The sequence below is a fragment of the Caenorhabditis elegans genome, chromosome II (genome assembly GCF_000002985.6).
Source record: "Caenorhabditis elegans chromosome II".
NCBI lineage: Eukaryota > Metazoa > Nematoda > Chromadorea > Rhabditida > Rhabditidae > Caenorhabditis > Caenorhabditis elegans.
The window spans coordinates 14,245,465-14,271,023 of NC_003280.10; the positions used below are offsets into that span (position 1 = coordinate 14,245,465).

Genomic DNA, 25,559 nt, shown 5'->3' on the forward strand with positions numbered 1-25,559 from the left:
GAAAATTCAATGAGAAAGGCCAGAATTGAGCGAAAAATTTCCGCTTTTTTTGTAGATCAAACCGGGATGGGATAGTTGATGGCTGCTGGAAAACACAATCAAATGCAGATTCTGAGAATCTTCAGTTTTTTTTTTAGTAAAAAAGGAAATTAATTTTTTTGCAGACCGCTGCTTAAAGTTTGACAGGAAGTCGCCCGAAAATGCATTTTCGATTTGCCGATTTGCCGGAAACTTTCATTTTCGGCAAATTGCCGGTTTGCCGATTTGCCGAACGTTAATTTGCCGGAAATGTTTAGAGGGATTTTTTATAAGACGGAAACACTAAAAACTGTGCCTTGTTGAAATTTTTTCCCGTTTTCTTTACTTACATATGTTAGATATTTTCGTAAAATTTGCTTACTACATATTCAAAATAGATGTAGGAACATTTGTAGGATGCGTACAATTCTGCCGGTTAAAATTGAAATTCTGAAACTTCCAAAAAAATGTGCAAAACCACAATTTTCGGCAATTGCCATTTTCCCGGCAAATTGGCAATTTGCCGGTTTGCCGATTTGGCGAAAATTTCTATTCCGGCAATTCGCCGATTTACAGGAAATTTTTAATTCCGGCAATATGCAGATTTGCCGGAAATTTCAATTCTGGAAATTTGCCGATTTGGCAGAAATTTCTATTCCGTCAATTTGCAGATTTGCCGGAAATTTCAATTCTGGAAATTTGCCGATTTGGCAGAAATTTCAATTCCGGCAATTAGCCGATTTGCAGGAAATTTTTAATTCCGGCAATTTGCCGATTTACAGGAAATTTCAATTCCGACACTTTGGCTATTTGGCAGAAATTTTCAATTCCGACAATTTGCAGATTTGCCGGAAATTTCAATTCTGGCAATTTGCCGTTTTGCCGGAAATTTCTATTCCGGCAATTCGCCGATTTGCAGGAAATTTTAAATTCCGGCAATATGCCGATTTGCCGGAAATTTCAATTTCGACAATTTGCCGATTTGCAGGAAATTTTTAATTCCGGCAATTTGCCGATTTGCAGGAAATTTTTAATTCCGGCAATTTGCCGATTTACAGGAAATTTCAATTCCGACACTTTGGCTATTTGCCAGAAATTTTCAATTCCGACAATTTGCAGATTTGCCGGAAATTTCAATTCTGGAAATTTGCCGATTTGGCAGAAATTTCAATTCCGGCAATTTGCCGTTTTGCCGGAAATTTCTATTCCGGCAATTCGCCGATTTGCAGGAAATTTCAATTCCGGCAATTTACCGTTTTGCCGGAAATTTCTATTCCGGCAATTCGCCGATTTGCAGGAAATTTCAATTCCGGCAATTTGCCGTTTTGCCGGAAATTTCAATTCCGACAATTTGCCGATTTTTTTTTCCAGCAACTTTTTGCAATTTGTATTTATGTATTTAAATTTTGAAAAATGTCGTTTTTTGTCCAATTTAGTCTGTTCCGCGAATTTTTCCAGATATTTAATTTTTTTGATTGCTAAATCCTTATCTGCACAAGAATCCACGGAAGCTAGGGAGATTCTGGAAAGGAATATCAAGATTTTCCGCCTGAAAATTAATTCGTCCGCTGAATAATCTGAAAACTTCCTGAAATCAACAAGAGACTAAGGTTTGAATAGAAAAATGTTAAACTTGTCTAATTTTTTGACAAGATGGCAGGAAAAATATTAAAAATTTATAATTCTGTTTTTTTTTTTGCTTTCGGCACCAAAAAACTCTGAAATTTAGATTTAAAGTTATTTAAATTCAGGTAAAACCCCATTTTTAGCATTTTTCAAGAAAAAACAGTTAAAAAATTCCACAATCCCTCAATTTTTCCGCGAAAAAGTCGGTAAATTCGCAGAAAAAATTTAATTAAAATGTAAATAATCAAAAAGCATGCGGCACTTCATGCGCCTTTAGTTAATCGCGGCGAGACCCGCCACACTTTGTGCATGCGTCTTCCGGGGGTATACGGTAGTAGCACTTTTCGAAGCAATTTCTTGGCCTATTTCAGTCACTTTTTCACCCGCCGTGGCGCGTTTTTTCTGATTTTTTCGGGTTTTTCTTTTCAAAACTACTTCATTTTAATTTTAAAACGCTCATTTCATCAATTTGTGCTAGTTTTGGTCGCTTTTCAGGCAAATTTCTTTGGGATTTTTCGATTTTCGAAAATAATTCGTTGTTAACTAATTTTCTGCGCTATTTTCTTCATTTGCGGTGCAAATCCATTGCTTATATCTTCTAAATTCCTGAGTTTTGTGCTTTTCCGCTGTTTTTCCTCGAATTTTCGACATTTCAAGCAAATTTTCATTTAAAAATCCAGTTTTGTGCTTTCCTACAGTTTTTTCCATTCAATTTTCGACATTTCATGCAAATTTTCGTCAGGATTTTCTATCAAACTCGGCTTTGGGGCCAAATTCTTCAAATCCCAAGTTCTAATGAGCTTTTCTCATTTTGGCTGAGTCAAATATTCTTGCTAGCCATCTCAAGACTTATATATGACGATTATCCGGCTCCAGCTTCCACAAAAAGTAGTTTTATATATTTAGACATGCAAAATTCACATTCTGAACAGAAACATTCAATGTTCCATGTGAAAAATCAACTCGCATCGCTTTGCCTTTCTCTTCTCCACAGTTGTTATACTCTTCTACCATTCTCTCTTATCTTACCGCCGTCGTTGTCATGCGTTTGAAAGGAAAAGACACAAATGGCACTGGCATTCATTCGCGATCGACTACGTACTCACATTGTACCCCGCCGCCGTCATTCGCCGAGGAAAAAGGGGAGAGAACGACACTGCTGGCCTGCTGGCCTTCGTTCGCTTCGTTGTTCGCAAGGCGACTGTGTGGATTGATGGTGGTGGTGCAGGTGCTACACCACACACCATTGTTCTTATTCAACCGTGGGAGGGTTTCCAACGGAGAAGAGGTCAGTATTCTGGTCTAATGACGTCAACATTATGAGAGGACCCTGAGAGTTTGTCTATCGTACAACAGCTGTTGTTGTTACTGTGCGTTGGGCTTGGCAGGCAGCCAAGTATCCGTCCATATGTCGATCACACCTGCGTTCCGATCTGATCTTGAATATAACAGTATGATTATGAAGGAAATTGTTGTATTAGTGCTTAATTACAGCATTGTGTAAATCACCGTATTAGTGTGTTGCGATTATCGAAAAATCTGTAGAAATTGGCTTGAGACTGGAATTTTTAAAACAATAAATACGAAATTCAGCTCGTGAAGCGGTTCATCGTTAAAATTTCGAATACTTTAGCTCATTTCGAACGAAAATTGCCGTCCGATTGTAGTGAATCTTCCCACAATTTCTCAAAATTTAGTTCCAAAAGTTACTAATTGAAATCACAATGATCTTAATTCTCGGTTCAATTTTTAAACGGATTAGTGTGTGTGTGTGTGTGTGTGTGTTGAGATCGTCGGAGAAGAAATAAATTGGTCTTTGTAGTGAAATTTGCAGTGAGAATGTGATTTTTTTAGGTTCTTAGCGGCTTATTTCTATGCTTTTAAGATCGGTATGATAAATTTTGAATTTTCTGTGGAAAATAGGTTTCCAGGTGATTCATAGCGCAAATGTTTATTTCCAAGTGTCGGTAATTAAAGAAAACAATGAATTTGTTCAATTTTTGATAATAAAGATAGAATATTTTGCGTTTTTTTTGTTATAGATTTATGTCAGTTTCCAATTTTTCCAGGCACTCAGGTCAGAATCAGGCTTTTTCCAAAATATTTGTTAGTTCCTTAGCATGTTCTGGCTTCAAGAAGATTTTTTCTTCCTTCCAAATCCCATTCGTTCTCGCATTAGTGCATTGAGCAAATTGCCACTCTCTCTCTTAGTCTTCATGTTTTGCCACGTCATTATCCCCGCTATATGTGCTCTCTGAGAGCTCTAAATTTTCAGCCCATATCGCTAATACCAGTTGCTCGGCCCTGTACAGAACACGCCCACACCGCGCATCGGATCGTCGACCCACCTTCTCACCGAACCGTCCTATATAAGAGCTCCACCAGTCGTCTTCTGATTCATTCATCAGTGCTCCATGCACTACTCCTCATCCCTTCTTCATTTTGTCTTCTTTCTCAAGCCAAACCCTTATTCCCGTCTTCCTTGGCAGGTCCCAATAGACCCACCACCACACTCTTCCCTTTCTTTCCATTGCATCTCGTGCAGCAGCAGTAGGCAGTCAGTCAGTAGAAAGAAAAGAGACGCGAACGAAAACGAGTTGTTTGCCACTTGCCTATCGATCGCGCCTCGGTGTGTTCAGCACTCGCCATCATTCGCGAAAATATGCGTGCGGCGCCTCGTGTGTTTCTCTTCGGCAGCAACAGCAGCCCAACACACAGCCGCCCTTACTAACACAACACATCAAAAACGATTCGTTTCTTCATTCGACCCAACTTGTCAACCTATTTTTTCGATCGATATTTACCTAGGTGTTCTAGATGTGGAAAACCTTTTAGACTAATTTTTTAGGTTTTGGAACTAAAAAAATTAAAAAATAAAAATTTTAGGGGTTACTGTAGATTTTGGTCTATTTTTGTGGATTTTTGTGAATTTTCAATTTTTCCAGTGTCTAGAAATCTCTACAAGACATTTGTCCAGTTCCTTAAGGTCCCTGTTCCCTGGCCCCTGGTCCCATGACTCTGCAAAGATCATCGTTTTCCATCTCACATCTCATCATTCGCATCTCCCTCCAGCCTTCACCCCAAAGCAGTCATTCATTGCCTCGGACAGCAGCAGCAGCAGTGTGTGTGTGTAGCCTTCATTTCTCCCAGTCGCCGTTTTCCGACCGCTTTGCATTCGCAGCGCGTTGCGGCTCTGCGTTGTTGTGTACGCCAAGGCAGCCCCGGCCGTTTCATTTCTATCGCACATACACATACGCGCATTGAGGACGGCTGGCTGGCTTTGGCCAACCAACACACATACATACATTTCTCCTCGCTCGCTCAATCGCCTTCCCCGCTCATTCGCACACACACACACACACACACAGACACACTCAGTCAGTGAAGAAGGACGACCAAGAGGAGGCCTAGTGCTGTGTTGTGTGTGTGTGTCCCGCCCCTCTCTTCATTCGCTTGCTTCGCAGCCATCCGCAATGGTTGTCTTCCTCTTCTTCTTCTTCTATCTTACCACTTCTTCTTCTTCTTTGCCTTTTCTACTTCTTCTTATTTCTTCTACATACTTATATATATATTTTTACCGTTTCAGAAACTTACAACCAAAAACTAACGATGGCTAAGGCTGCCGCCGGAAAGAAGGCTTCCCCAGTGAAGCGAGTCAAGAAGGGAGGAAAGGCCAAGGACCCGAACGCCCCGAAGCGCGCCATGTCCGCCTTCTTCTTCTGGATGCAGGAGAACCGTGAGCGCATCAAGAAGCCAGGTATGGGAGTCGCCGATGTCGCCAAGGCCGCCGGAGTCGAATGGGGAAAACTCACCGACAAATCTGTAAGTTAGAAAGCTTCGAAAAGTTACCTAGAAATTGAAATCTTATTTTGAAAATTTTTCAGAGATGGGAGAAGAAGGCCGCCGACGATAAGAAGAGATACGAAGTCGATATCGCCAACTACAAGAAGTCCCAATAGGCTTTGTCGCCCCCGTGTTCTGATTCAAATGATACTCAACTTCCAATCTATCCATCCATACCCACTCTCTCCATTATTGTTCCACCCTGGCCTTGTGTGCTCTCAAGTCGAAGCCTATTTAGATCTCAATATAATTTCTCGTTAGCTATCGCTTGAACACATTGTCCACCAAAAAATACCACCACCACCACACATTATGTGCCCTCCACTCTCTCTCTCTCTCTCTCTCTCTCTCTCAACAAAACAATCTGTTCCATCATTTTTTTTTGTAAATCCCCCAAAAACTCCTGAATTTTATCCATTCTGTTGTACTTTTCGAGCGATTTCGAATCGCACATACCACCACCACCACCAACTCAATAAATGGTAATTTGGCACAAAAAAATGAGGGTTTTTTTTGAATGCGCGCGTGCGCGAATGATGGCGTGGGAGATCACGCGACTGAACACAAATGTGCGGCCACTCGATTTGAATTCTCTCGTTTCGCGCCGCGTGATTTGGGCGTGGCTTGGCAACGGGCCAACCGGGCATTAGAGAGAGAGAGAGTGAGAGGGGGCAGACAACAGCTGGAGAGACATCGAATACGAATGAAGCACTGCTGATGACGTGGGAAATTAGAGAAATTCGGGCTTTAAGACTGAAAAAGCCTGAATTTAAGAGGCTTTTTCGTAGAAATAACCTGAAAAACATTACAATCTACGTTTTTAGTCCTAAAAAATGTAAAAATTCCTTGAAAATTGGCGGAAATTCAAATTTTGCAATTTTTTGCAAAATTAAATTTAAACTCCCTCCGAAAACCGTTGCTGGCGCGTTTCTCGTGCGTGCTGGCGCGATTCTCGTTTTCAACTATTTTTTTTTGTTTTTTCAGTTTTCAGCGAAAATTCCAAGTTTTTCGCCATTTTTCAAGCATTTTCCGCTTGAAAATCGCAAAAAATATCAAAAAAATTAATTCTAAACATGCAAATTTTCCTGAAAATTTTGGTTTTTTCCCAAATTTCCACAGATTTTCGTTTTAAAATCGAAAAATGTATAAAAATCGTTATTTTCAGCGAAAATTCATCGTTTTTCTTCGATTTTTGTGGATTTTGTGGACCAAAAAGGAAGTGTCAAATTCTGGAAATCACAATTTTAGCGGAATTTTCGAATTTCCACAGAAAATTTCCGTTTTTCGTCCTAAATTTTTCAATTTTCAGCGGAAATTTAGCGTTTTTTTTTTCATTTTCTTACTTTAAAACTGCTTGAAATATCTTTTTTCCTGCCGAAATTCCCTTAAACCCCTTATTTTCCAGAAAATGGTCATCAAATTCTCGTCGAACACCACCAACCCGCCAACCATGATCTACATGGGTGTGGATAAGGTCGAAAATGAGGATTTGATCAAGGTTAATTCGAAAAAATTTAAAGTTTTGGCGATAAAAGCTCTAGAAAATTCGAATTTCATAAATAAAAATTAAATTTTCAGTACGGATGGCCGGAAGACGTGTGGTTTCACGTGGACAAGCTCTCATCAGCTCACGTCTATCTCCGTTTGCACAGTGGAATGACGATCGACTCGATTCCAGAAGCATTGGTGTGTGCGAGAAGCCAAAATCTGAAAATTTATGGATTTTTGGCCCAAAAACACTGAAATTGGCGATTTTTAGCTCAAATTGACCGATTTTAGGCATAAAAATTATCAAAACCCAATTTTTATCTTCAATTTATAGATTTTCGGCCCAACTACCCCCAAATTGACTGATTTTGTGCCCAAAAAACTCGAAAATCACAATTTTCTGATTAAATTTATAGATTTCAAGCCCAGAAGCACTGAAGCTCTCGATTTTACATCAAATTGACCGATTTTAGGGCCAAAAGCACAAAAATTCCCAACTTTAAGCTTACATTTATAGATTTTTGGCCAAATAACACAAAAATCCACATTTTCAGCTCACATTAGCCGATTTTAAGCGCCAAAACACAGAAATTCTCGATTTTCAGCCTAAATTTATAGATTTCAGGCCCAAAAACTCTGAAAGTGCCAAATTCTTAGATCAAATTTATATACTTTAGGCCCACAAACTCTAAAATCTCAAATTTTCAGCTCAAAAACTCTGAAAATTCCAATTTTCAGCTTACATTCATAGGTTTTAGCCCAAAACTTTAGAATTTTCGATTTTCAGTTCATATTCTCAGATTTTAAGCCAAAAAACTCGGAAATTCTCGTTTTTCAGCTCAAACTGACTGATTTTTGGCCCAAAAGCACAAAAATTGCCAATTTTCAGCTTAAATTGACCGATTTTTGGCCCAAAAACTCTGAAATTCTCGATTTTCAGCTCAAATTGACCAATTTTAAGCCACAAAACTCGCAAATTCCAAATTTTTTACTCAAATAGACCAATTTTAAGCCAAAAAACTCTAAAATTGCCAATTTTCAGCTCAAACTGACTGATTTGAAGCCAAAAAACTCGGAAATTCTCGTTTTTCCGCTCAAATTGACCGATTTTTGACCCAAAAGCACAAAAATTTCCAATTTTCAGCTCAAATAGACCAATTTTAAGCCAAAAAACTCTAAAATTGCCAATTTTCAGTCTAAATTAAAAGATTTCAGGCCAAAAACTCAAAAATTCCCAATTTTCAGCTCATCGACTGCTGCCAGCTCGTCAAACAAAACTCAATCGAAGGCTGCAAGCTCAACAACGTGGCAATTGTCTACACAATGTGGTCAAATCTTAAAAAAACGGGAGATATGGCTGTCGGACAGGTTTTTGGCTGGAAATTTCCCCTGAAAATCGAGTAAAAATCCAATTTTCAGGTCGGATTTCACAGTCATAAGCAGGTAAAGCACACGGTTGTGCCGACGAAAATCAACGAAATTGTGAATCGATTGGAGAAGACTCGTCGCAAGGATGATATTGATTATAAGTACGGGAATTGGAGGAAAAACGACTGGAAATTTGAAAATTTCAGCCGAAACTGCCCAAAATTATTGAAAATCAATTTTTTCGCAAAAAATTAGGTTCAAAATTCGAATTTTTTCGACTGTTTTCAGGAAAATCTGAATTCCCTTGAAAAAATACAGAAATTCTCGCGAAATTAGCTATTTTTGCGTCAAAACTACGGTACCAGGTCACGCGACAGTTTTTGTTAAATTCAAAAAGGTATGCGCCTTTAAAGAGTACTGTAATTTCAAATTTTCATTTTGCAAAATTTTCATTAATTTTTCCTGGTTTTCGGATAAAAATGAATTTATTTATTGAAAACTACAAAAATCGATTAAAAAAACTATAGTACTCTTTAAAGGCGCACACCTTCTTGCATTCAACAAAAATTGTCGTGTCGAGACCCCGAATACCGTATTTTCGATGCAAAAATCGTAAAAATTTGACAGAAACCCCCCAATTTTTTTCAATTAATACTATGCCAAATATATAATTTACTTTTTAAAAAAAATCAATTTTTAGGCAAATTTCGAAAATTTTCTTATTTTCGCATGATTTTGGAGGAATTTTGACTTTAAAAAAATTTCAAAAATTTTTTAAATTTTCACACTTTTGTATGAATCAATTTTCTTAAATTTTCCCAAAAATATTGAAAAAAACTTGGAAAACCCAAGAATTTTGTTAATTCCTATTTTGAAAAATTTGAATATCAGAAAACTGAATTGTCAGAAAATTTGAATTTTTAAAAATTCATTAAAACTTTCTTTTTGTCAAAAACCCGCCTGAACTTATTAATTTTTAGGCAAATTTAAAAGTTGGGATAGAAAAATCACTTATTTTTTGAATTTTCCCAAAAAATGCGAAAATTTGCGCCTTTTTGAGAAAAAACACCTTTTTTGCACGTTTTGATATGAAAATCGTTTAATTTTTCTGAAAAAAATTATGTTATAAAATTAAAAAATATAAAATTATCAATTTTCAGGCAAATTCCAGAGTTTTTCCGTATTTTGAATTAAATTTTTTTGAATTTTCCCATTTTTCTATGAATTTGGGACAATTTTTTAAATTTTCATCAAGATATTAAAAAAAAAACTGAATTTTAAAAAATTCATTCAAAAACCCTAAAATTTCTCCTTTTTTTTTTTCAAAATTCCGGCATTTTCCAGAGAAGAACGCGACGCCCGTGACGCCAAGGAACGCCAGAAGCTCAAAAAATTGGAGCAAGAGCGAAAAGATCGTGAGAAGAAGGAAATGTTGGCTCAAAACGAGAAAAAACGGATAGAAGGCTACGAAGACGTCGATTGGGATGCCGGAGCCACCACTCGAAACGATGTGGATCCCGGCAATTTGTCCGATGATTTCATGTGATTTCGGAGAATTTGCATATTTATTTGGCCTATTTTTTATTGTTCGGTTTTTTTTAATGTTTAAGTTGTGAAACAGGAATGTGTCGTTTTTTAGATTTTTCAAAAAAATTTTTCTCGATTTTTCGAATTTTTAAAAATTAAACAAAACGAAAACTTTTCGATTTTCCAAAAAAAAAGATTAAATATGATTTTTCATCTAATTTTGCTTATATTGATGAGAAAAATTATGAAAATTACTTTTGAAATGAAGAAAATTCAAAAATTTTCGATTATTTCAAAAAAATCGAAAAACCGACACACTGTTGTATTGATTTGTGATTTAAATTCCAGCGTAAAAATACATTTACATCCTGAAAAAGAGCGATTTTTGACGGGGAAGGTCTCGCCGCGACCGGGTTTTTTGTGAAAAAGTGTGTGCGTCTTTAAGGAGTACTGTAATTTCGAATTTTTCCCTGAAAGCCTAGATAAACCACAAAAATAGGAAAATTTGAAATTACAGTACTCCTTAAAGGCGCACATCGCATTTTTTTGCGAAAAATTTTCGGTCGCGGCGAGGCCTGGAATTTTTAAAATATTTTTTTTGGTTTTTGTTGCTATTTTTGCATTCGATGCTATTTCAGCTGTTTCTGATGCGAAAAAGCCCGGAAAATAGGTCTCGAAACGACCGAAACTTGGCAGCTACAGTACCCCCGTTAGTATTCAGAGCGGGGGAGTACGGTAGATCGCAAAATTTTTAGGTTCCATTCATCAGATTTTTAAAAATTAAATTAAATTTTTCTCCGAAATATTTATCGAAAAAATGTGATTTTTGACGAAAAACTACGGTGTTAGGTCTCGCCGCGGCCGGATTTTCGTGAAAAGGTGTGTGCGCCTTTAAGGAGTACTGTAAACCGCAAGAAAAAGGAAAATCACAAAACCACGGGCTACAGTACTCCTTAAAGGCCCACGCCGCATTTTTTTGCGAAAAATTTTTGATCGCGGCGAGACCTGGAATATTTCAAATATTTTTTTGGGGATGAGATTTTTTGGGGAGAGAAGTACGTACGGTAGCTCGAAAATTTTTTAAAAAATAAAATTCAATTTTTTCTACCGTACTTCTTAAAGGAGCACATCGCATTTTTTTGCGATAAAATTCAATTTTTCTCTGAAAAATTGAATTTTTTCCAGTTTTTAAAATTTTTGAAGATCAAAAGTGTAATTTTTCGCGCATTTTTCAACATATTCAAGTCAAAAAATAATTTTTTGTGCTGCATAAAACTAAAAATGGAACAATTCTTTCAAAAGCGTGCGCGCGCGCGTACAAAGGAAAAAATAAAACATTGAAGTGATGAAAACCGTAAAATTGGGGCAATTATTTTGGGAAAAAGGGTGGAAAAAACAGAAAAATAGAGTAAAAAACGGACAAGTTATTACTGTAAAATGGGGAAAAAAGTGCAGAGAGATCTTTTTTTTTTTGGGGAAAAAAGAAAAGAAAAATGATATTACAACGGTGTCAATGATATAAAAATTGTGACTATTTCGAGGCATTTTCGAGAGCAATCTAGGGCTTTGGAGACGGTGGAAAATGGCTTTTTTTTTTTGAAAAACTAGAAAAAAAATCGGAATTTTTTTTCCAGAAATTTGTTTAATCAAAAAAATCGAGAAATGTGCAGAAAAATTCCAAAAAATTTTAAAAATTCAATTTTAAAAAAATCAGTTTTTTCCCAACAAATCGGGAAAATCTTAATATTCGTTAAAAGTTGAAAGGTCTGGGAATTTCAAAAAAAAAGTCCCAAATTCACAGGAAAATCAAAAAATATCAGATTTTTCGAAAAAATTGTTCCTTGCAAAATTTTAGAATTTTCAAAAAAAAAAACGTTTTCAAAAATTTTTTCGCTAGAATTTCAATTTTACAGAAAAAAAGTTCAAAAACTCTCCTAAATTCTTAAGAAAATGAGAATTAATGGAAATTTTCGGCAAAAAAATTCAGAAAACTCTTCTTTTTCGAGATTTTTGATGATGAGAATATGCTAAAAATTAGGATTTTGGAAACTTTTAATATTGTTTCAAATTAAAGAAATTCTCTTTGAATTTTAAGAGAATTTTTGGGAAAAACATTCGGTAAAAAACATTTTTTCTTGAAATGCTTCATTTTCTATGAGAATTTTGGTAATTTTTCTGGAAAAAAGTTTCAAAAATTTTTGGGGATTTTTTAAATTTTAATTTTTCAAATATTAAATTATTTTTTCAAAAATCCAAAAGTTCTCCAAAATCTCCAAAATCCAATAGCGGGCCTAAAAAATCTTCCAAAATTCAAATTTTTGTTGGAATTTCAGTAATTCTATACGAAAATTGAAATTAGGAAGAATTTCGGAATTTTTACGAATTTTTTTTTTGGAAAATTTTCAATTTTCCTATGAGATTTTTGGGCATTTGTGTGGATTTTTTCAAAATTCAAAATGCTCAAAAATCCAAAAAGTTCTCCAAAATCTCCAAAATCCAATAGGGGGCCTAATTCTAGTCCGATTCTAGTCCAGCAAGCAATAAAAAACACAGAAAATCATCAAAAATCCATAAATATTCCAATTCGACGCAGCATTTTCCGTAGACATTTCCATCGCCGATGAGATCTGCTCAACCTCTTCCTCCTCAACTTTATCGAATCTCATCACCGGAAGATTATTGGTCTGAACCGCATTGTGATGGGAAAAATCGGCGGCTTCTTCCTCTGCTGGAGCTCCCCCGAGCGTTCTTTTTGTTTCCTGATCCTCCTGAGCCTCCCGATCCTCTTGATGCTCCACCTCATCCCATGGATCCGGATGATCCCGGCTCCCAAGTATCTCAATTGCTCGGGGATCTTGTGCTCCGGCTCCAAGCTCTGGTGGCTCCACAAATTCCAGCTTCTCATTCGGCTGAGCCCGTGGTACACTTGGATATTCTACCGGCAGCTCTGGCAACTTTGCAGCCATATTCAGAATCGGCCGAGCATGAACTTGAGCACTATCGTTGATCATTGGTTTTCCGTTTTGAATTAGCTTCGGCGGATCCTCGACAGCCGCTTTTTCATCGTTGGAAGACGGAACTCTGTGGAGCAGCCGGGAGCGAATTTGGACGTATTGACGGGCGGTGCAGAACACTGCTTCAAGGTCGTCGGCGGCTTTTCCGATGGAGGAATTCCATGAGGTTCCTGAAAATTTGGAGATGTTGCTTTAAAAATCAAAAAAAAAAGTCTGCTAAAAATGGAGAACATTTGGATTTTTTAGGAATCTACGATATTTTTCAGACGATGCAAGTGACTAGCGGGCCCTATGGGGCCCGCTAGTAGAGGTGGGGTTGGGGCGAGTCCGCTAGCTGGCGCGGGTTCTCGGCTTCGCCTTGAACGTGCGATTGGCAATGTTTTGGGTCTCGCACCGCAGGCCTACGGCCTGCGTTGCTTCCTGTACCAGTATAGATTGTTAGGGATATTCAAAATCTCCTTGAAATTCGGATTCGGATGGTCCAAGAACGATTTTTCGAAGTCCCTAAACTGGCCAAGTTGTTTCCAATAACAAAAACAACTACATACATTTGTTTACCGTCACTCCTGGGAGAATGGTTTTTGAGTAAGTAGGTCATTATGTGGTTATACAATCACCACATACCCTCGAATATAAGGCTAAGACTTTGGTTTGGATGTACTGAATGTTATGCTATAGTCGACATGTTAGAGGGTTTTATGGTGGGGTGACGATGTGTCGAGTAGAAAATATGTTGATTTTTGGGAAGAGTTGGGTACCCAGGTGACTTGAATAATACCACTGGCGGATGAGGGGGAGGAGGGGGCCGGGCAAAGACTTTTCAAACTTCGACGCGTCGTAACTCAGCTCATAATAGGAATTGGAAAAAGAAAAGTATATATTTGAAATCAGCGTCAAAAGTAGAACATTATAGCATTCAAAATTTTGAAAATTGGTCAAGAATGAACTTTTGAGCTTCCTGAGCATGGCCTGAAGCCCACAACTTCAGGAACGGGGCTCGAGGAACTCATGATCAAAAAATTTTAGTTTGTCTCGCTTCTCATAGCAAAAATAATAAGATTTAGGACATAACATTCACATTTCAGTGAAAAACTGGTCCAGGAAAAGAGGGAAATTGAAATTTCGAAGTCAAAAATTAAATAAACTAAAATCGTTGAAAATGATTGTAGAGAGCTGTGCTTTCAGTTTGCATTCGGTATTTATGTACTAATTACGAATTTAACATAAAATCCCATTCGGTAGTGGAAAATTTTTTATTTTTCCAGCAAAAACGTCATTATTTTGAGAAAATCATGAAATTTGCGATTTCTGAAGTTATTTTTGACTTTTTTGTAAAAAAAAAGTATATTTTTGAAGAGTAAATTTCCTGAAAAATACGTTTTTCGAAAAATTTACCCCAAAAAGTGCCAAACTGACCGACTTATAGGCGAAAGAATCTCAAAAATCACTAATTTGCACACCAAAAACACCAGGGGGAATGCGCACAATTTCATTGAAAAATCGTCAATTTATGCTTTTTTTCGTAACTTTCCGGTTGGATAATGAGAAAACTATTTAGAAAAACGGAATCTACGTTAAAATTTACATTTGGTAATGTAAAATAAAAGAAAAATACGAACGTTAAACATGTTTTCAACGCAATTTTCGAAATTCCGGGATTTTTCGAGTCCGATTTTCAAATCATCATAACTCAGTTCAAAATTGATGAAATTACAAAAACTAAAAATTTTTAACAATCCCAGATATACAGTTACCTTATCTCGAACATTTTATACTATGACCTCTAAACGTGTGCAAAAAAAGCGACACGACACGCGAAAAAAGTTATTTTTTCGTGTTTCATCAAGAATTTCTCTTAAAAGATAAAATCAAATCAAATAACCATTTAGATAATAAGATAGAAAAAGCGATTCTCTATTTCCTACAAAAAAGAAAATTGAAAAATGTGCAGATACAGCAAAGTTAGACACGAAAGTGCACACCCAACTTTTTTAATTTTTTGTTACACTTTTTGCGCAAAAAGTGACGACCCTTGCACTTTCCGGATTTAATATAGGAAGAAGGCAGAATTTTTCTACATTTCTCAACAATTTATTTGCAATGCAAGTAAGCATCGAAATGACGCGAAATTCGCAATTTTTTTACATTTTTTACATTTCTCTACATCTCGACATGGGAAAAAACACTCATTTTTCATCAAAACCACGTCTTTAGTTCACGACTTTACCTTCCCAGACGTTCACGTTTGCTAAAAGTAGTGTAAAATGGGAAAAATAAAATAATTTGACAATTTTAAAAGATAGATGCGTGGCCATTCAACGTGGTGTTGCAAAACAGCCAAATTTGAAAAATCAAACTTGATCATTTTTAAATTTTAGAATTCAAAACCACGTTGAATGGCCACGAATCTATCTTTTAAAATTGTCAAATTATTTTATTGTTCCCATTTTACACTGATTTTATTATCAAAATATATAAACTGTCATGTGAAACGTGGCTTATTTTTTATTTTATTTTTTATTCACGCTCCTCCCATTTTTTAAAATAAACTAATAAATGAAAATTTCAACGAAAGGTCAGAAATGGGAGGAGCTTAAATAAAAAACAAAATAAAAAATAAGCCACGTTTCACATGACAGTTTATATATTTTGATAATAACAAACATGAAAGTCTGGGAAGGTAAAGTCGTGAACTAAAGACGTGGTTTTGACGAAAAATGAGTGTTTTTGCCCATGTCGAGAAATGTAGAGAAATGTAAAAAAAAATGTAAAAAAATGTAAAAAAATTGCGAATTTCGCGTCATTTTGCTGCTTACTTGCATTGCAAAAAAATTGTCGAGAAATGTAGAAAAATTCACTTGCATCATCCCATTAATGAATTTTTTGAAAAATTCTTCGAAATATAACTCGAATTTTTAAGAAATCATTTTGGCGGGAACACAAATTTTTCAGAAAAATGTTTTTTTTTAATGTTTGACGGCAATTCAAATTTTTTAATTAAAATTTACCGGGAAATTCAATTTCTTATTAAAAAATTTTTGGCGGGAAATCATACTTTTAAAGAGAACTTTTGGCGGGAATTCAAATTTCTTTTTAAAAAAATTTTGGAGGGAATTGAAATTTTTTGGACACAATTTTGCCGGGAACTCAAACTTTCTGAGAAGAATTCTGGCAGTAAATTCGATTTTTTCTGAAAAATTTTGGCGGGTTGTTGATTTTTTGGAAAAAAAAAATTTTGGCGGTATTTAAAATTATTAAAAAAAAATTTTTTTTTAGTGGAAGTCCGATTTTTTTAAATTTTGAAGTAGTAGCTCAACATTTAAAATCCCACATTTTGGCGAGATTCCCAAATTTTTGTCGGAAAATTCCGAAAAGTAAAACATTCTTGAAATTCATATATTTATGTTCAAAAATATATTCAAGATTAAAAAAAAACTCCCCATATTTTCTTCATTTCCAACTTTCTTCTAACTTAGCTCTTCTCATTATTACAGACAGTGCACCTTTTGTCTTATATCCCTTTGGCTCACCAAAAACCATATGCCCACAAGTTTTTGCCCTTTTCTCCCAGCCTCCCCCCCCCCCCCCCCGTCTCCCCGTTCTATTGAATAAAAATCAGAAATCGTTTGGCTTCTCGTCTATACCTAGTAGTTTATGCTTATTGACTATGCCGTTTTCCCGGAAAATTTGTGTCCAAATACAATATATATATATCCTTATTTTTCCAATCAAAAACACCACGTGGCTAGCTGAAATTGGAGATTTTCTCTCGAATCCCAAATAATTTCGAGATTGTTTTGGCGAGAATTCAATTTTTCCGAAAAAAAACTATTTTGGCGAAAAAATTAAACTTGATCATTTTTTAAATTTTAGAATTCAAAACCACGTTGAATGGCCACGCATCTATCTTTTAAAATTGTCAAATTATTTTATTTTTCCCATTTTACACTACTTTTAGCAAACGTGAACGTCTAGGAAGGTAAAGTCGTGAACTAAAGACGTGGTTTTGATGAAAAATTAGTGTTTTTCCCATGTAGAGAAATGTAAAAAAAATTGTAAAAAAATGTAAAAAAATTGCGAATTTCGCGTCATTTCGCTGCTTACTTGCATTGCAAAAAAATTGTCGAGAAATGTAGAAAAATTCACTTGCATCATCCCATAACAGAAATGGCAAAAAGTTTTCAGAAAATGATTTGTGGAATTTTTTGTTGCTGTTTGAAATAAAAAATCTTTTAATTCGGAAAAAAGTTAAAACTTGAGAAAATTTATTGATTTCTCAAAAAATCCAAATAGTGGATATTTTCGGACAAATTTTTTACTATTTTCTATTACTTTTTTTTTTAGTTATTCCAATTTTTCACTGAAAAATCATTGAGAATTCAAATTTTTCGGAAAAATTAGTTTTTTTCTCGAAAATTCCGAATTTCGGAGATTTTCGGACGTTATTTTTTTTGAAAAATATTTTAAAAATCCAAATTTTTGCCATTTTTTCATTAAAAAATTTCTGAAAAATTCAAATTTTAGAGATTTTCTGACTTTTTTCAAGAATAAATATTTGAAAATTAAAAATATTGAAAATTCCTTAAAAAATCCAATTCTCTCCATTTTTTATTAAAAAATTTCGGTTTTCGAGATTTTCCAATTTTTTCCATTTTTTCCATCTCAAAACTGTGTACCCATTTCATCAATCATAATAGTTCTCATTTGTCCAATTTTCCTTGCTGCTTCTTTTTCCGGATACATTGTATGACATACTGGAGTGGTTCCTTCCAAATTTGAAACACCTTTCAGTACGTGTTCACAGTAGAATTGTTGAGCAACACGTTTATCGGAGGAAGACTTGATTTTTACGTTTATGAATTTTTGAAGAGTCTCGTTTTTTGGAGCAAACCCATCGGAGCGCAGGTCGTAGAATCTGAAAAAGATGTGGGGTTTTTTGGATGAAAATTAAATAAAATTTTTTAAAAAATTTTCTCTAAAATCTTTAAAAACTTAATTTTTATATATTTTTTAAAATTTTAGCTTTAGAAATACAATTTTTCCATTAAAAAAACTTTTCGGTTTAAAAGTTTAATTTTTTTAAATGTTAGCTTTAACACTTTAAAAATTTAACTTTTTCATTAAAAAAAATGTTAAGCTTTAAAAATTATACTTTTCCATTTTTTCAATTTTTTTCCTAAAAAATATAATTTTCATATATTTTTTAAATTTTCAGCTTTCAAAATTCAATTTTTCCTTTTTTTTTTAAATTTTTGGCTTTAAAAATTTATTTATTTAATTTTTTAAAAATTTTAGATTTAAAAATTTAAATTGTCCTTTTTTTTAATTTTATCTTTCAAAATATAATTTTTCCATTTAAAAAAATTTTTAATTTCTAAGATTGAATTTTAGCAATTGATTTACTACAACAGTTTTTTTGTGAATTTTTATTCAAAAAAAAAAAAAAAAAAACACGGTACCAGGTCTCGAAGCGAATATTTTTTTTGTCAAATTTCGCTCAGTTTTCAATATTGTTATATGCAAAAAACTATGTCTAGAATATACAGTGGAATTTTTTTTTTTTGGAAAAAAACAATTCTGGCATTCTGTTGCTGTGAAATTTCGATCGTTTCGATACCCTTTTTGGGAGAAATTTTTTTTGCAACTATGTAATATTTGCTGAATTCCAATTTTAAGAATTAGGAAAAAAACAAGGATTTTTCTATTTTTCTTGAATTTTTGAAAAAAAATAAAACAATAATTTTGAAAAATAATTTTTTACAGATTTTTTTCAATTTTTCTTACTATTTTGAAAAACAAGTTTGCTTAAAAATGCGTGATTTTTGCGCTAAAATACAATATCCGGTCTCGACACGAATTGAAAATTTCCGGCAAATCGGCAAATTGCCGGAATTGTTAATTTCCGGCAAATCGGCAAATTGCCGGAACTGTTAATTTCCGGCAAATCGGCAATTTACCGGAATTGCAAATTTCCGGCAAATCGGCAAACTGTCCGAATTGAAATGTTTCGGCAAATCGGCAAACTGCCGGAATTGCAAATTTCCGGCAAATCGGAAAATTGCCGAAAATGAAAGCTTCCGGAAAATCAGCAAATTGCCGGAATTGTTAATTTCCGGCAAATCGGCAATTTACCGGAATTGAAAATTTCCGGCAAATCGGCAAACTGTCCGAATTGAAATGTTTCGGCAAATCGGCAAACTGTCCGAATTGAAATGTTTCGGCAAATCCTCACATTGCCGATTTGCCGAATTTTTTTAGAATTTAAAATTTTCCAAATTTCGAAAATCCAATTTTGGGCTTTTTCCAATTTTTTCCAAAAAAATTATACAATTTTCAAGTAATTTTAAAAAAATATATTTTCCTCGACATTCTCATCGATTTTTTTCCAGAATTCTCATTACCCCATCAATTTCATCTGTTGATTTTTGCCCCATTTATCCCAATTCTCGGCCGTCGGTGCAATCTTCTTCTCACAAACATCTAAATAACCATTTCCAGTTGGATCAATCAAGAACAAATCTCCGGCTCCATCATCAAACATTGCAAGTGTATCGACAGTAAATCTCCATTTATCGAGTGGAGCACCGAGCACTGATCTCCACTCGTAGATCACGATGGGCTCGGCTCTCGCGGTAAATGTGCTCCGATTACTGCTGGCGTCGCCGATTTCCATTCGATACGCTCCCCAGCCACCATCATCTTCAAGTGGGTAGAGTGAGCAGCCGGCGGCTCCGAATTTCAGCACACATTTGTCGTAGAGCTGGAAAAAAAATTATAAAAAAATTCCGAATTTTTGAAAATCGTGAAAAAAACTGTTTTTGTTTAAATTTTCATGTTTCATTTAAATAAGTGTTCTTAAAATTTTAATATTTTTCCAAAAATTTCAAAAAGTAGGGTTACTGTAGGATTACTGTAGGGTTACTTTAGGATTACTGTAGTTCAGAAAAACACTTAGTTTTAAGCTTTTGAACAGGTATTGACTTGGGGGTTGGTGGGGGGTAATGTCAAGGTACTGTAGGGTTACTGTAGGAGTACTGTAGGGTCACGGTGGGAGTACTGTAGGGGTACGGTAGAGGTGCTGAAGGGGGGGGGGTACTGTATGATTACTCTAGGGTTAGTGTAGGGTTACTGTAGTTTGGGAATTTTTGAATTTTAAGCTTTTCAAGAGGTATTAGCTTGGGAGTTGGTGGGGGATAATGTCAGGGTACTGTAGGATTACTGTAGTTCAGAACAAATTTAGTTTTAAGATTTTGGAGAGGTATTGGCTTGGGAGCTGGTGGGGGATAATGTCGGGGTACTGTAGTGGTACTGTAGGAGTACGGTAGGGTAACTGTAATTTGGGAAAATTTGAATTTTCAGTTTTTGAAGTGGTATTGGGTTGGGAGTTGGTGGGGGATAATGTCAAGGTGCTGTAGTAGTACTGTAGGGTTACTGTAGTATTACTTTAGGGTTACTGTAGATCAGAAAAAACTGCATTTTTCAAAACTTTTTTTTTTGAAATTCCGGAGAAACAATTGAAATTGTGTTAAAAAATTGGCTATAATGTCATATTTTTTTTCTGAAAATTTCAACTTTTTCAATAAAGTTTTCTGCACAATTTCCATAAAATATTATACAAACCTGATGAAGTTGACAGCTGACTTCTCCACTAACATAAACCGTCTTTTTGCCCAAAATCACACTTCGAACAAACGGTCCGACTGGAACAAATATGCATTGATTATCAGTCAGAAATCCGATAATATCCTCAACAGTTTTCGATAGTCCTTTCACTTGAAGTGATTTCATCCAACTCCAATGATAGGTCAGGCCCTCGCTTCGTGAAACCTGAAAAAAGACGGAATTTCGATAATTTTACTATGAAAAACGCCTCGAATAACCCGAAAACTTAAATGTTTCCTGAAAAATGTTTAAAATCGGTTCAAAATTTCAATTAAAAAAACGGAAGTCATTTACTAATCGATAAAATATTAAAAGAAAGCACAAAAATTACACAGAAAAATTGAATTTCACAATTCGTATAGAAATTCGTTTAAAAAATCGAGTCCCCGTAAATCGACATACAGTAGTCATTTAATGGATTACTGTAGTTTTCGCTGCGAGATATTTTGCGCGTCAATTATGTTGTGTAATACGCATTGTGTTATCGCAATCTGTGTTTATATTCATGAAATTTGAAGAAAAAAAAACGCTAAAAACGTATCTAATTGTAATTGTTTTTTTTTTTGAAAACCCGGAATGAAAAAAGAAATAAGCTTTGAAAAATTAATTTACAGTAGCTATTTTTGAACGTATAGCCCCAAAATGTGCTCAAATGAACGAAATTCGTAATGAAACTTCTCAAAACTTTTCAAAAATTTTTTATGTCTCGGTTCAAAATTTCAAAAAAAATTACACTGATTTTAGCTAGTAAAATCTAGAATTTTGGCAACTTTCCCGTGTCGTATCTGTTCAAAATGGACCTTTTTTTAAATTGTCATTTTTTATTCCATATTTTGGTGGTTTATCTCATTTAATTTCGTTGATTAAGGTACATTTAAAGCCGACAGGTAACCAAAAATCATCGAAATTGTACTTTAATAAACGAAATTAAATGAGATAAACCACCAAAATATGGAATAAAAAATGACAATTTAAAAAAAAAGGTCCATTTTGAACAGATACGACACGGGAAAGTTGCCAAAATTAGAGATTTTAGCTAAAATCGGTGTAATTTTTTCGAAATTTTGAACCGGGAAATAAAAAAATGTTGAGAAGTTTTATTACGAATTTCGTTCATTTGAGCACATTTTGGGGCTATACGTTCAAAAATAGCTACTGTAAATTAATTTTTCAAAGCTTATTTCTTTTTTCATTCCGGGTTTTCAAAAAAAAAAAAAACAATTACAATTAGATACGTTTTTAGCGTTTTTTTTCTTCAAATTTCATGAATATATACACAGATTGCGATAACACAATGCGTATTACACAACATAATTGACGCGCAAAATATCTCGCAACGAAAACTACAGTAATCCATTAAATGACTACTGTATGTCGATTTACGGGGACTCGATTTTTCCAACGAATTTCTGTTCGAATTTTGACATTCTATTTTCTGTAGTTTTTTTCTCATTTTTTATCGATTAATAAACGATTTCCGTAAATCGACACAAGAGCTACAGTAGTCATTTAAAGGATTACTGTAGTTTTCGCTACGAGATATTTTGCGCGTCAAATATGTTGTGTGATACGCATTCTCCGACATTTGTGGTCGTGTAATTATAAAATATCCCGTAGCGAAAACTACAGTAATCCATTAAATGACTACTGTAGCTCTTGTGTCGATTTACGGGCTTTTTGAAATGAATTTATTTTCCAAATGCGGCAGCGACATTCCATTTTCAGTCGATTTTCCGCATCATTTTCTCATTTTCAGCTTGCTTTTAATATTTTATTGATAAACAAATGATTTTAATCCATTCGAGCCCGCAAATCGACACAAGAGCTACAGTAGTCATTTAAAGGATTACTGTAGTTTTCGCTACGGGATATATATCGTCTTTTTTCGACAATTAATTCTCCAATGATTGATGCTTCTTCTCCTTACCTTTGCCAATTTTCCATCTGCTCGTTGCCACGGAGGCGTCAAATTTGCATATTGTGACGGCAAATGTAGTTGTGACGGGTCTTCCTGAACAAATTTGAAATATTGGAATTGGGGGAAAATTTTCCAAATTTTTGTGGTTTTTTGGCGAAATTTCAGGGTTTTAAAGGGAGTTTCGTGAAAAAAAATCGGCGAAATTTTTTTTTTCGAGAAATTTGAGAAAAGTTACAGTAATCCTATTAGAAATATCAAAATTTTCTAATTAATTTTCAGATTATTTCAAACTAAATAAATAGTTTAAATTTTTTTTTTAAAATAAAATCGAAAAAAATTGCTTAACTTTTTGAAATTTCATGTTTTTTGACAAATTGGGATTTTTTTTTAAATTAATTTTTTAAAGTTTTTCAAAAAAATTCTTTAAAATTGTGAAAAAAAGTAGATAATTTCGTGAAAATTAAAGTTTTTTCAACATTTTTTTTTCGAAAAAATTATTGAAATTTCTAAATTTTGGGAAATTTCGTTTTTGTTTCAAAAATTCATTTTTCAACATAAAAAATTTTTTAACCGATAATTTGAATATTTTCGAGTAGTTTTTTAGTTTTTTAAAAAATCATTTCCAATTTTCAAATATTTAAATTAATTTGCGGTTTTTAAAGCGAATTTTCATGGTTTTTAAGGGAATCTTATTAGGAAAATTTCCAGAAATTAGGGTCCTAATTGGAAAAGTTACAGTAATCTTATTTGAATTTTCATATTTTTTGAAAATTTAATGTTTTTCAAAAATATTATTGGAAATTTTGAAAAAGTTTAATATTTTCTAAAATTTTTTTAATTTTTAAATTATTCTCATAATTAGGTTAAATTGTTTCAAAAATAAAAATCGGAAAAAAAAAAAGTTTTCTGAAAAAATTATTTTTTTTTACCAAAAATTTTATATTTACTGAAATAATTTTCAGCAAACCTTGAAAATAGGCCTTTTCAGACCCAAAATGGCCCGGAAACCTCGAATTTCGTAGGGAAATCCAGCTAAAATCTCTATTTTTGCACAAAATGAGAGTTTTTCGGGCCATTTTGGGCCTGAAACGGCCCCAAATTCGATAGAAAATCTCACAATTTGGCTATCGAGACATGGATCTGAACTCGTTGAAACGGTGTCTGTGAAGATGAGAAATGTGATGATGAGTATGAGTAGATTCGTTCGTCTTCTAGGCATCCGCATTTTTGAACGAGCGGACTATTTTCTGAGGAGTTTGGTCCTGGAAAACATTTAAAAAATTGGAAAACACAAAAATTATTCGAGAAAATTCGATGAAAAATGAGGATTTCGTCTAAAATACCCAAAAAAGTCGAAAAATCACGAATTTTGGCAAAAAATCGCTCTAAAATAAGAAAGAGCAAACCGACCAATCAGCGAGATTCGCCCCGCCCACTTTCCAACCAATCAGAGGAAGTGGGCGGAGTTCGAGGACGCTGATTGGTCGGGGAGTTTAATGTTGGCGGGAATTCAGCTAAAATTGAAGAGTTTTTGGCTAAAACGACGCGAAAAAAATCCGAAAATCATTTTTGGTAAATGAAAATTTCCGGCAAATCAGCAAACCGGCAAATGGGCAAATTGCCGAAAATGAAAGCATCCGGCAAATCGGCAATATGTCGGTATTGAAAATTTCAGCCAAACCGGCAAATCGGTAAATTGGCGGAATTGAAACTTTCCGGCAAATCGGTAAATTGGCGGTATTGAAACTTTCCGGCAAACCGGCAAATCGGTAAATTGGCGGAATTGAAACTTTCCGGCAAACCGGCGAATTATCGGAATTGAAAATTTCCGGCAAATCGGCAAAATGTCCGAATTGAAAATTTCCGGCAAATCGGTAAATTGGCGGTATTGAAACTTTCCGGCAAATCGGTAAATTGGCGGTATTGAAACTTTCCGGCAAATCGACAAATTGCCGAAAATGAAAGCTTCCGGCAAATCGGCAACATGTCGGTATTGAAAGCTTCCGGCAAACCGGCAAATTGGAAATCCATTGAAAATCAGAAATTCGTAAGCCTACACCGTGCAGACATCAGGCATGAAAATACAGCTTCTAACCAATCAGGGGAAGTGGGCGGAGTTCGAGGACGTTGATTGGTCAGGGACAAGGGTGCCGTTTTTTGATTTTTTTTTTTGTTTCGATATTTCGATGTTATTGATGGAAAATTGAAAATTTTCCAGTTTTCGGTATTTCCAAAAAACCGGTAGGCCTGTGAGCTCTCATTTTAGAGGGAATTCAGTCAGAATTCCATTTTTTGTCTAATTTGAAGCGGAATAGGTTGATCCCAAAGCCTCTAAAAATCAGAAAATTTATTTTGAATTTATCGGACACACTAGATTGTTCCGAATTTCTATGAATTTCGAAACAAATCGACGGCAATCCTGTGCGTGTGGATTTACGAGGTTTTCAAACCGATAAAACCGAGGATTTGAAATCTTCTTCTTATCCTTCTCCCTCAGCAACATATCCTATCCGTTTTTTGCTCTTTTGAGCATAATAAGAACAAGATTGGCGGCGGCTCAGCTTGGAGGGGGGTACTAAGGACATCTCTTTTCATGTGTGTTGTCGTTTTTATTTTTTTTTTCAAAAAAAAAGACAGAGCACCACCAAAAAAAAGTTGAGAAAAGTGGCGCAGAGCTCGGAGACAATTGACTTCCTTCCGTTTTTGCTCGTCAAAGGGACACTTTGTATGTGTGGAGAAGAGAGAGAGAGGAAAAGTCATTTGAAGAACACCAATGGTGTCGTCATCATCATCATCATCAGAAAATGGGCAAATGTTTTGTGGTAAACAACAAAACTTTGTGCTCATTTGGCTCAGGGGGTCTTCTCAACTGGGTGCTCCAAAGCTATAAAAAGCATGGAACGGATGGTTGGATTAATGAGTGTATGCTTCCTTTTGGAACAATGGAACAACAATTGTGTACTCAGATGTTCTGAAGCTTTTTGCGCACCCGGAAATTTCAGCAAATTTGGAGAAATCGGCAAACCGGCAAGTTGTCGGAATTGAGAATTTCTGGCAAATCGGCAATTTACCAGAATTGAAAATTTCCGGAAAAT

The 25,559-nt window shown here is 34.8% G+C and overlaps 4 protein-coding genes and 3 non-coding genes across 7 annotated transcripts; 3 read left to right on the forward strand and 4 right to left on the reverse strand.

Annotated features, from left to right (window-relative positions):
- Positions 1–4,177: 4,177 nt before the first annotated feature.
- Y48B6A.23 lies at positions 4,178–4,325 on the reverse strand. Its single transcript, NR_051896.1, has one exon. It is a non-coding gene; the product is annotated as an Unclassified non-coding RNA Y48B6A.23 (non-coding RNA).
- A 687-nt stretch (positions 4,326–5,012) lies between these two features.
- Positions 5,013–5,160, reverse strand: Y48B6A.21. The gene has a single exon (NR_051897.1). It is a non-coding gene; the product is annotated as an Unclassified non-coding RNA Y48B6A.21 (non-coding RNA).
- Positions 5,040–5,187, forward strand: Y48B6A.18. Its single transcript, NR_051898.1, has one exon. It is a non-coding gene; the product is annotated as an Unclassified non-coding RNA Y48B6A.18 (non-coding RNA).
- A 43-nt stretch (positions 5,188–5,230) lies between these two features.
- On the forward strand, positions 5,231–5,986 carry hmg-1.1 (HMG box domain-containing protein). Its single transcript, NM_001383989.2, has 2 exons — positions 5,231–5,466; positions 5,529–5,986. The coding sequence occupies exons 1-2, from the start codon at positions 5,254–5,256 to the stop codon at positions 5,601–5,603; spliced, it is 288 nt and encodes a 95-aa protein (NP_001370073.1). The 5' UTR covers positions 5,231–5,253; the 3' UTR covers positions 5,604–5,986.
- A 906-nt stretch (positions 5,987–6,892) lies between these two features.
- On the forward strand, positions 6,893–10,231 carry Y54G11A.2 (Coiled-coil domain-containing protein 25). Its single transcript, NM_064570.6, has 5 exons — positions 6,893–6,985; positions 7,066–7,173; positions 8,221–8,343; positions 8,395–8,504; positions 9,688–10,231. The coding sequence occupies exons 1-5, from the start codon at positions 6,896–6,898 to the stop codon at positions 9,887–9,889; spliced, it is 633 nt and encodes a 210-aa protein (NP_496971.1). The 5' UTR covers positions 6,893–6,895; the 3' UTR covers positions 9,890–10,231.
- Positions 10,232–11,145: 914 nt separating this feature from the next.
- Y54G11A.19 (uncharacterized protein) lies at positions 11,146–11,415 on the reverse strand (the record flags this gene model as incomplete). Its single annotated transcript, NM_001381650.1, has 1 exon — positions 11,146–11,415. One exon carries the CDS (start codon positions 11,413–11,415, stop codon positions 11,146–11,148), a length of 270 nt encoding a protein of 89 aa, NP_001368215.1.
- Positions 11,416–12,395: 980 nt separating this feature from the next.
- Positions 12,396–23,728, reverse strand: Y54G11A.1 (PKD_channel domain-containing protein; the record flags this gene model as incomplete). Its single annotated transcript, NM_064571.4, has 6 exons — positions 23,582–23,728; positions 22,474–22,557; positions 20,505–20,711; positions 19,286–19,644; positions 17,561–17,799; positions 12,396–13,054 (listed from the first exon to the last, which is right to left on the reverse strand). Exons 1-6 carry the CDS (start codon positions 23,687–23,689, stop codon positions 12,396–12,398), a joined length of 1,656 nt encoding a protein of 551 aa, NP_496972.2. The 5' UTR covers positions 23,690–23,728.
- Between the last annotated feature and the right edge of the window lie 1,831 nt (positions 23,729–25,559).

Excerpts from the sequence above, each read along its gene's own strand:
- Y54G11A.2 (NM_064570.6), top strand. The coding sequence starts at position 6,896 with ATGGTCATCAAATTCTCGTCGAACACCACCAACCCGCCAACCATGATC. Across the intron at positions 6,986-7,065 it reads AAAATGAGGATTTGATCAAG|TACGGATGGCCGGAAGACGT; the intron begins GTTAATTCGAAA and ends TTAAATTTTCAG. Across the intron at positions 8,505-9,687 it reads AAGGATGATATTGATTATAA|AGAAGAACGCGACGCCCGTG; the intron begins GTACGGGAATTG and ends GGCATTTTCCAG.
- hmg-1.1 (NM_001383989.2), top strand. The coding sequence starts at position 5,254 with ATGGCTAAGGCTGCCGCCGGAAAGAAGGCTTCCCCAGTGAAGCGAGTC. Across the intron at positions 5,467-5,528 it reads GAAAACTCACCGACAAATCT|AGATGGGAGAAGAAGGCCGC; the intron begins GTAAGTTAGAAA and ends AAAATTTTTCAG.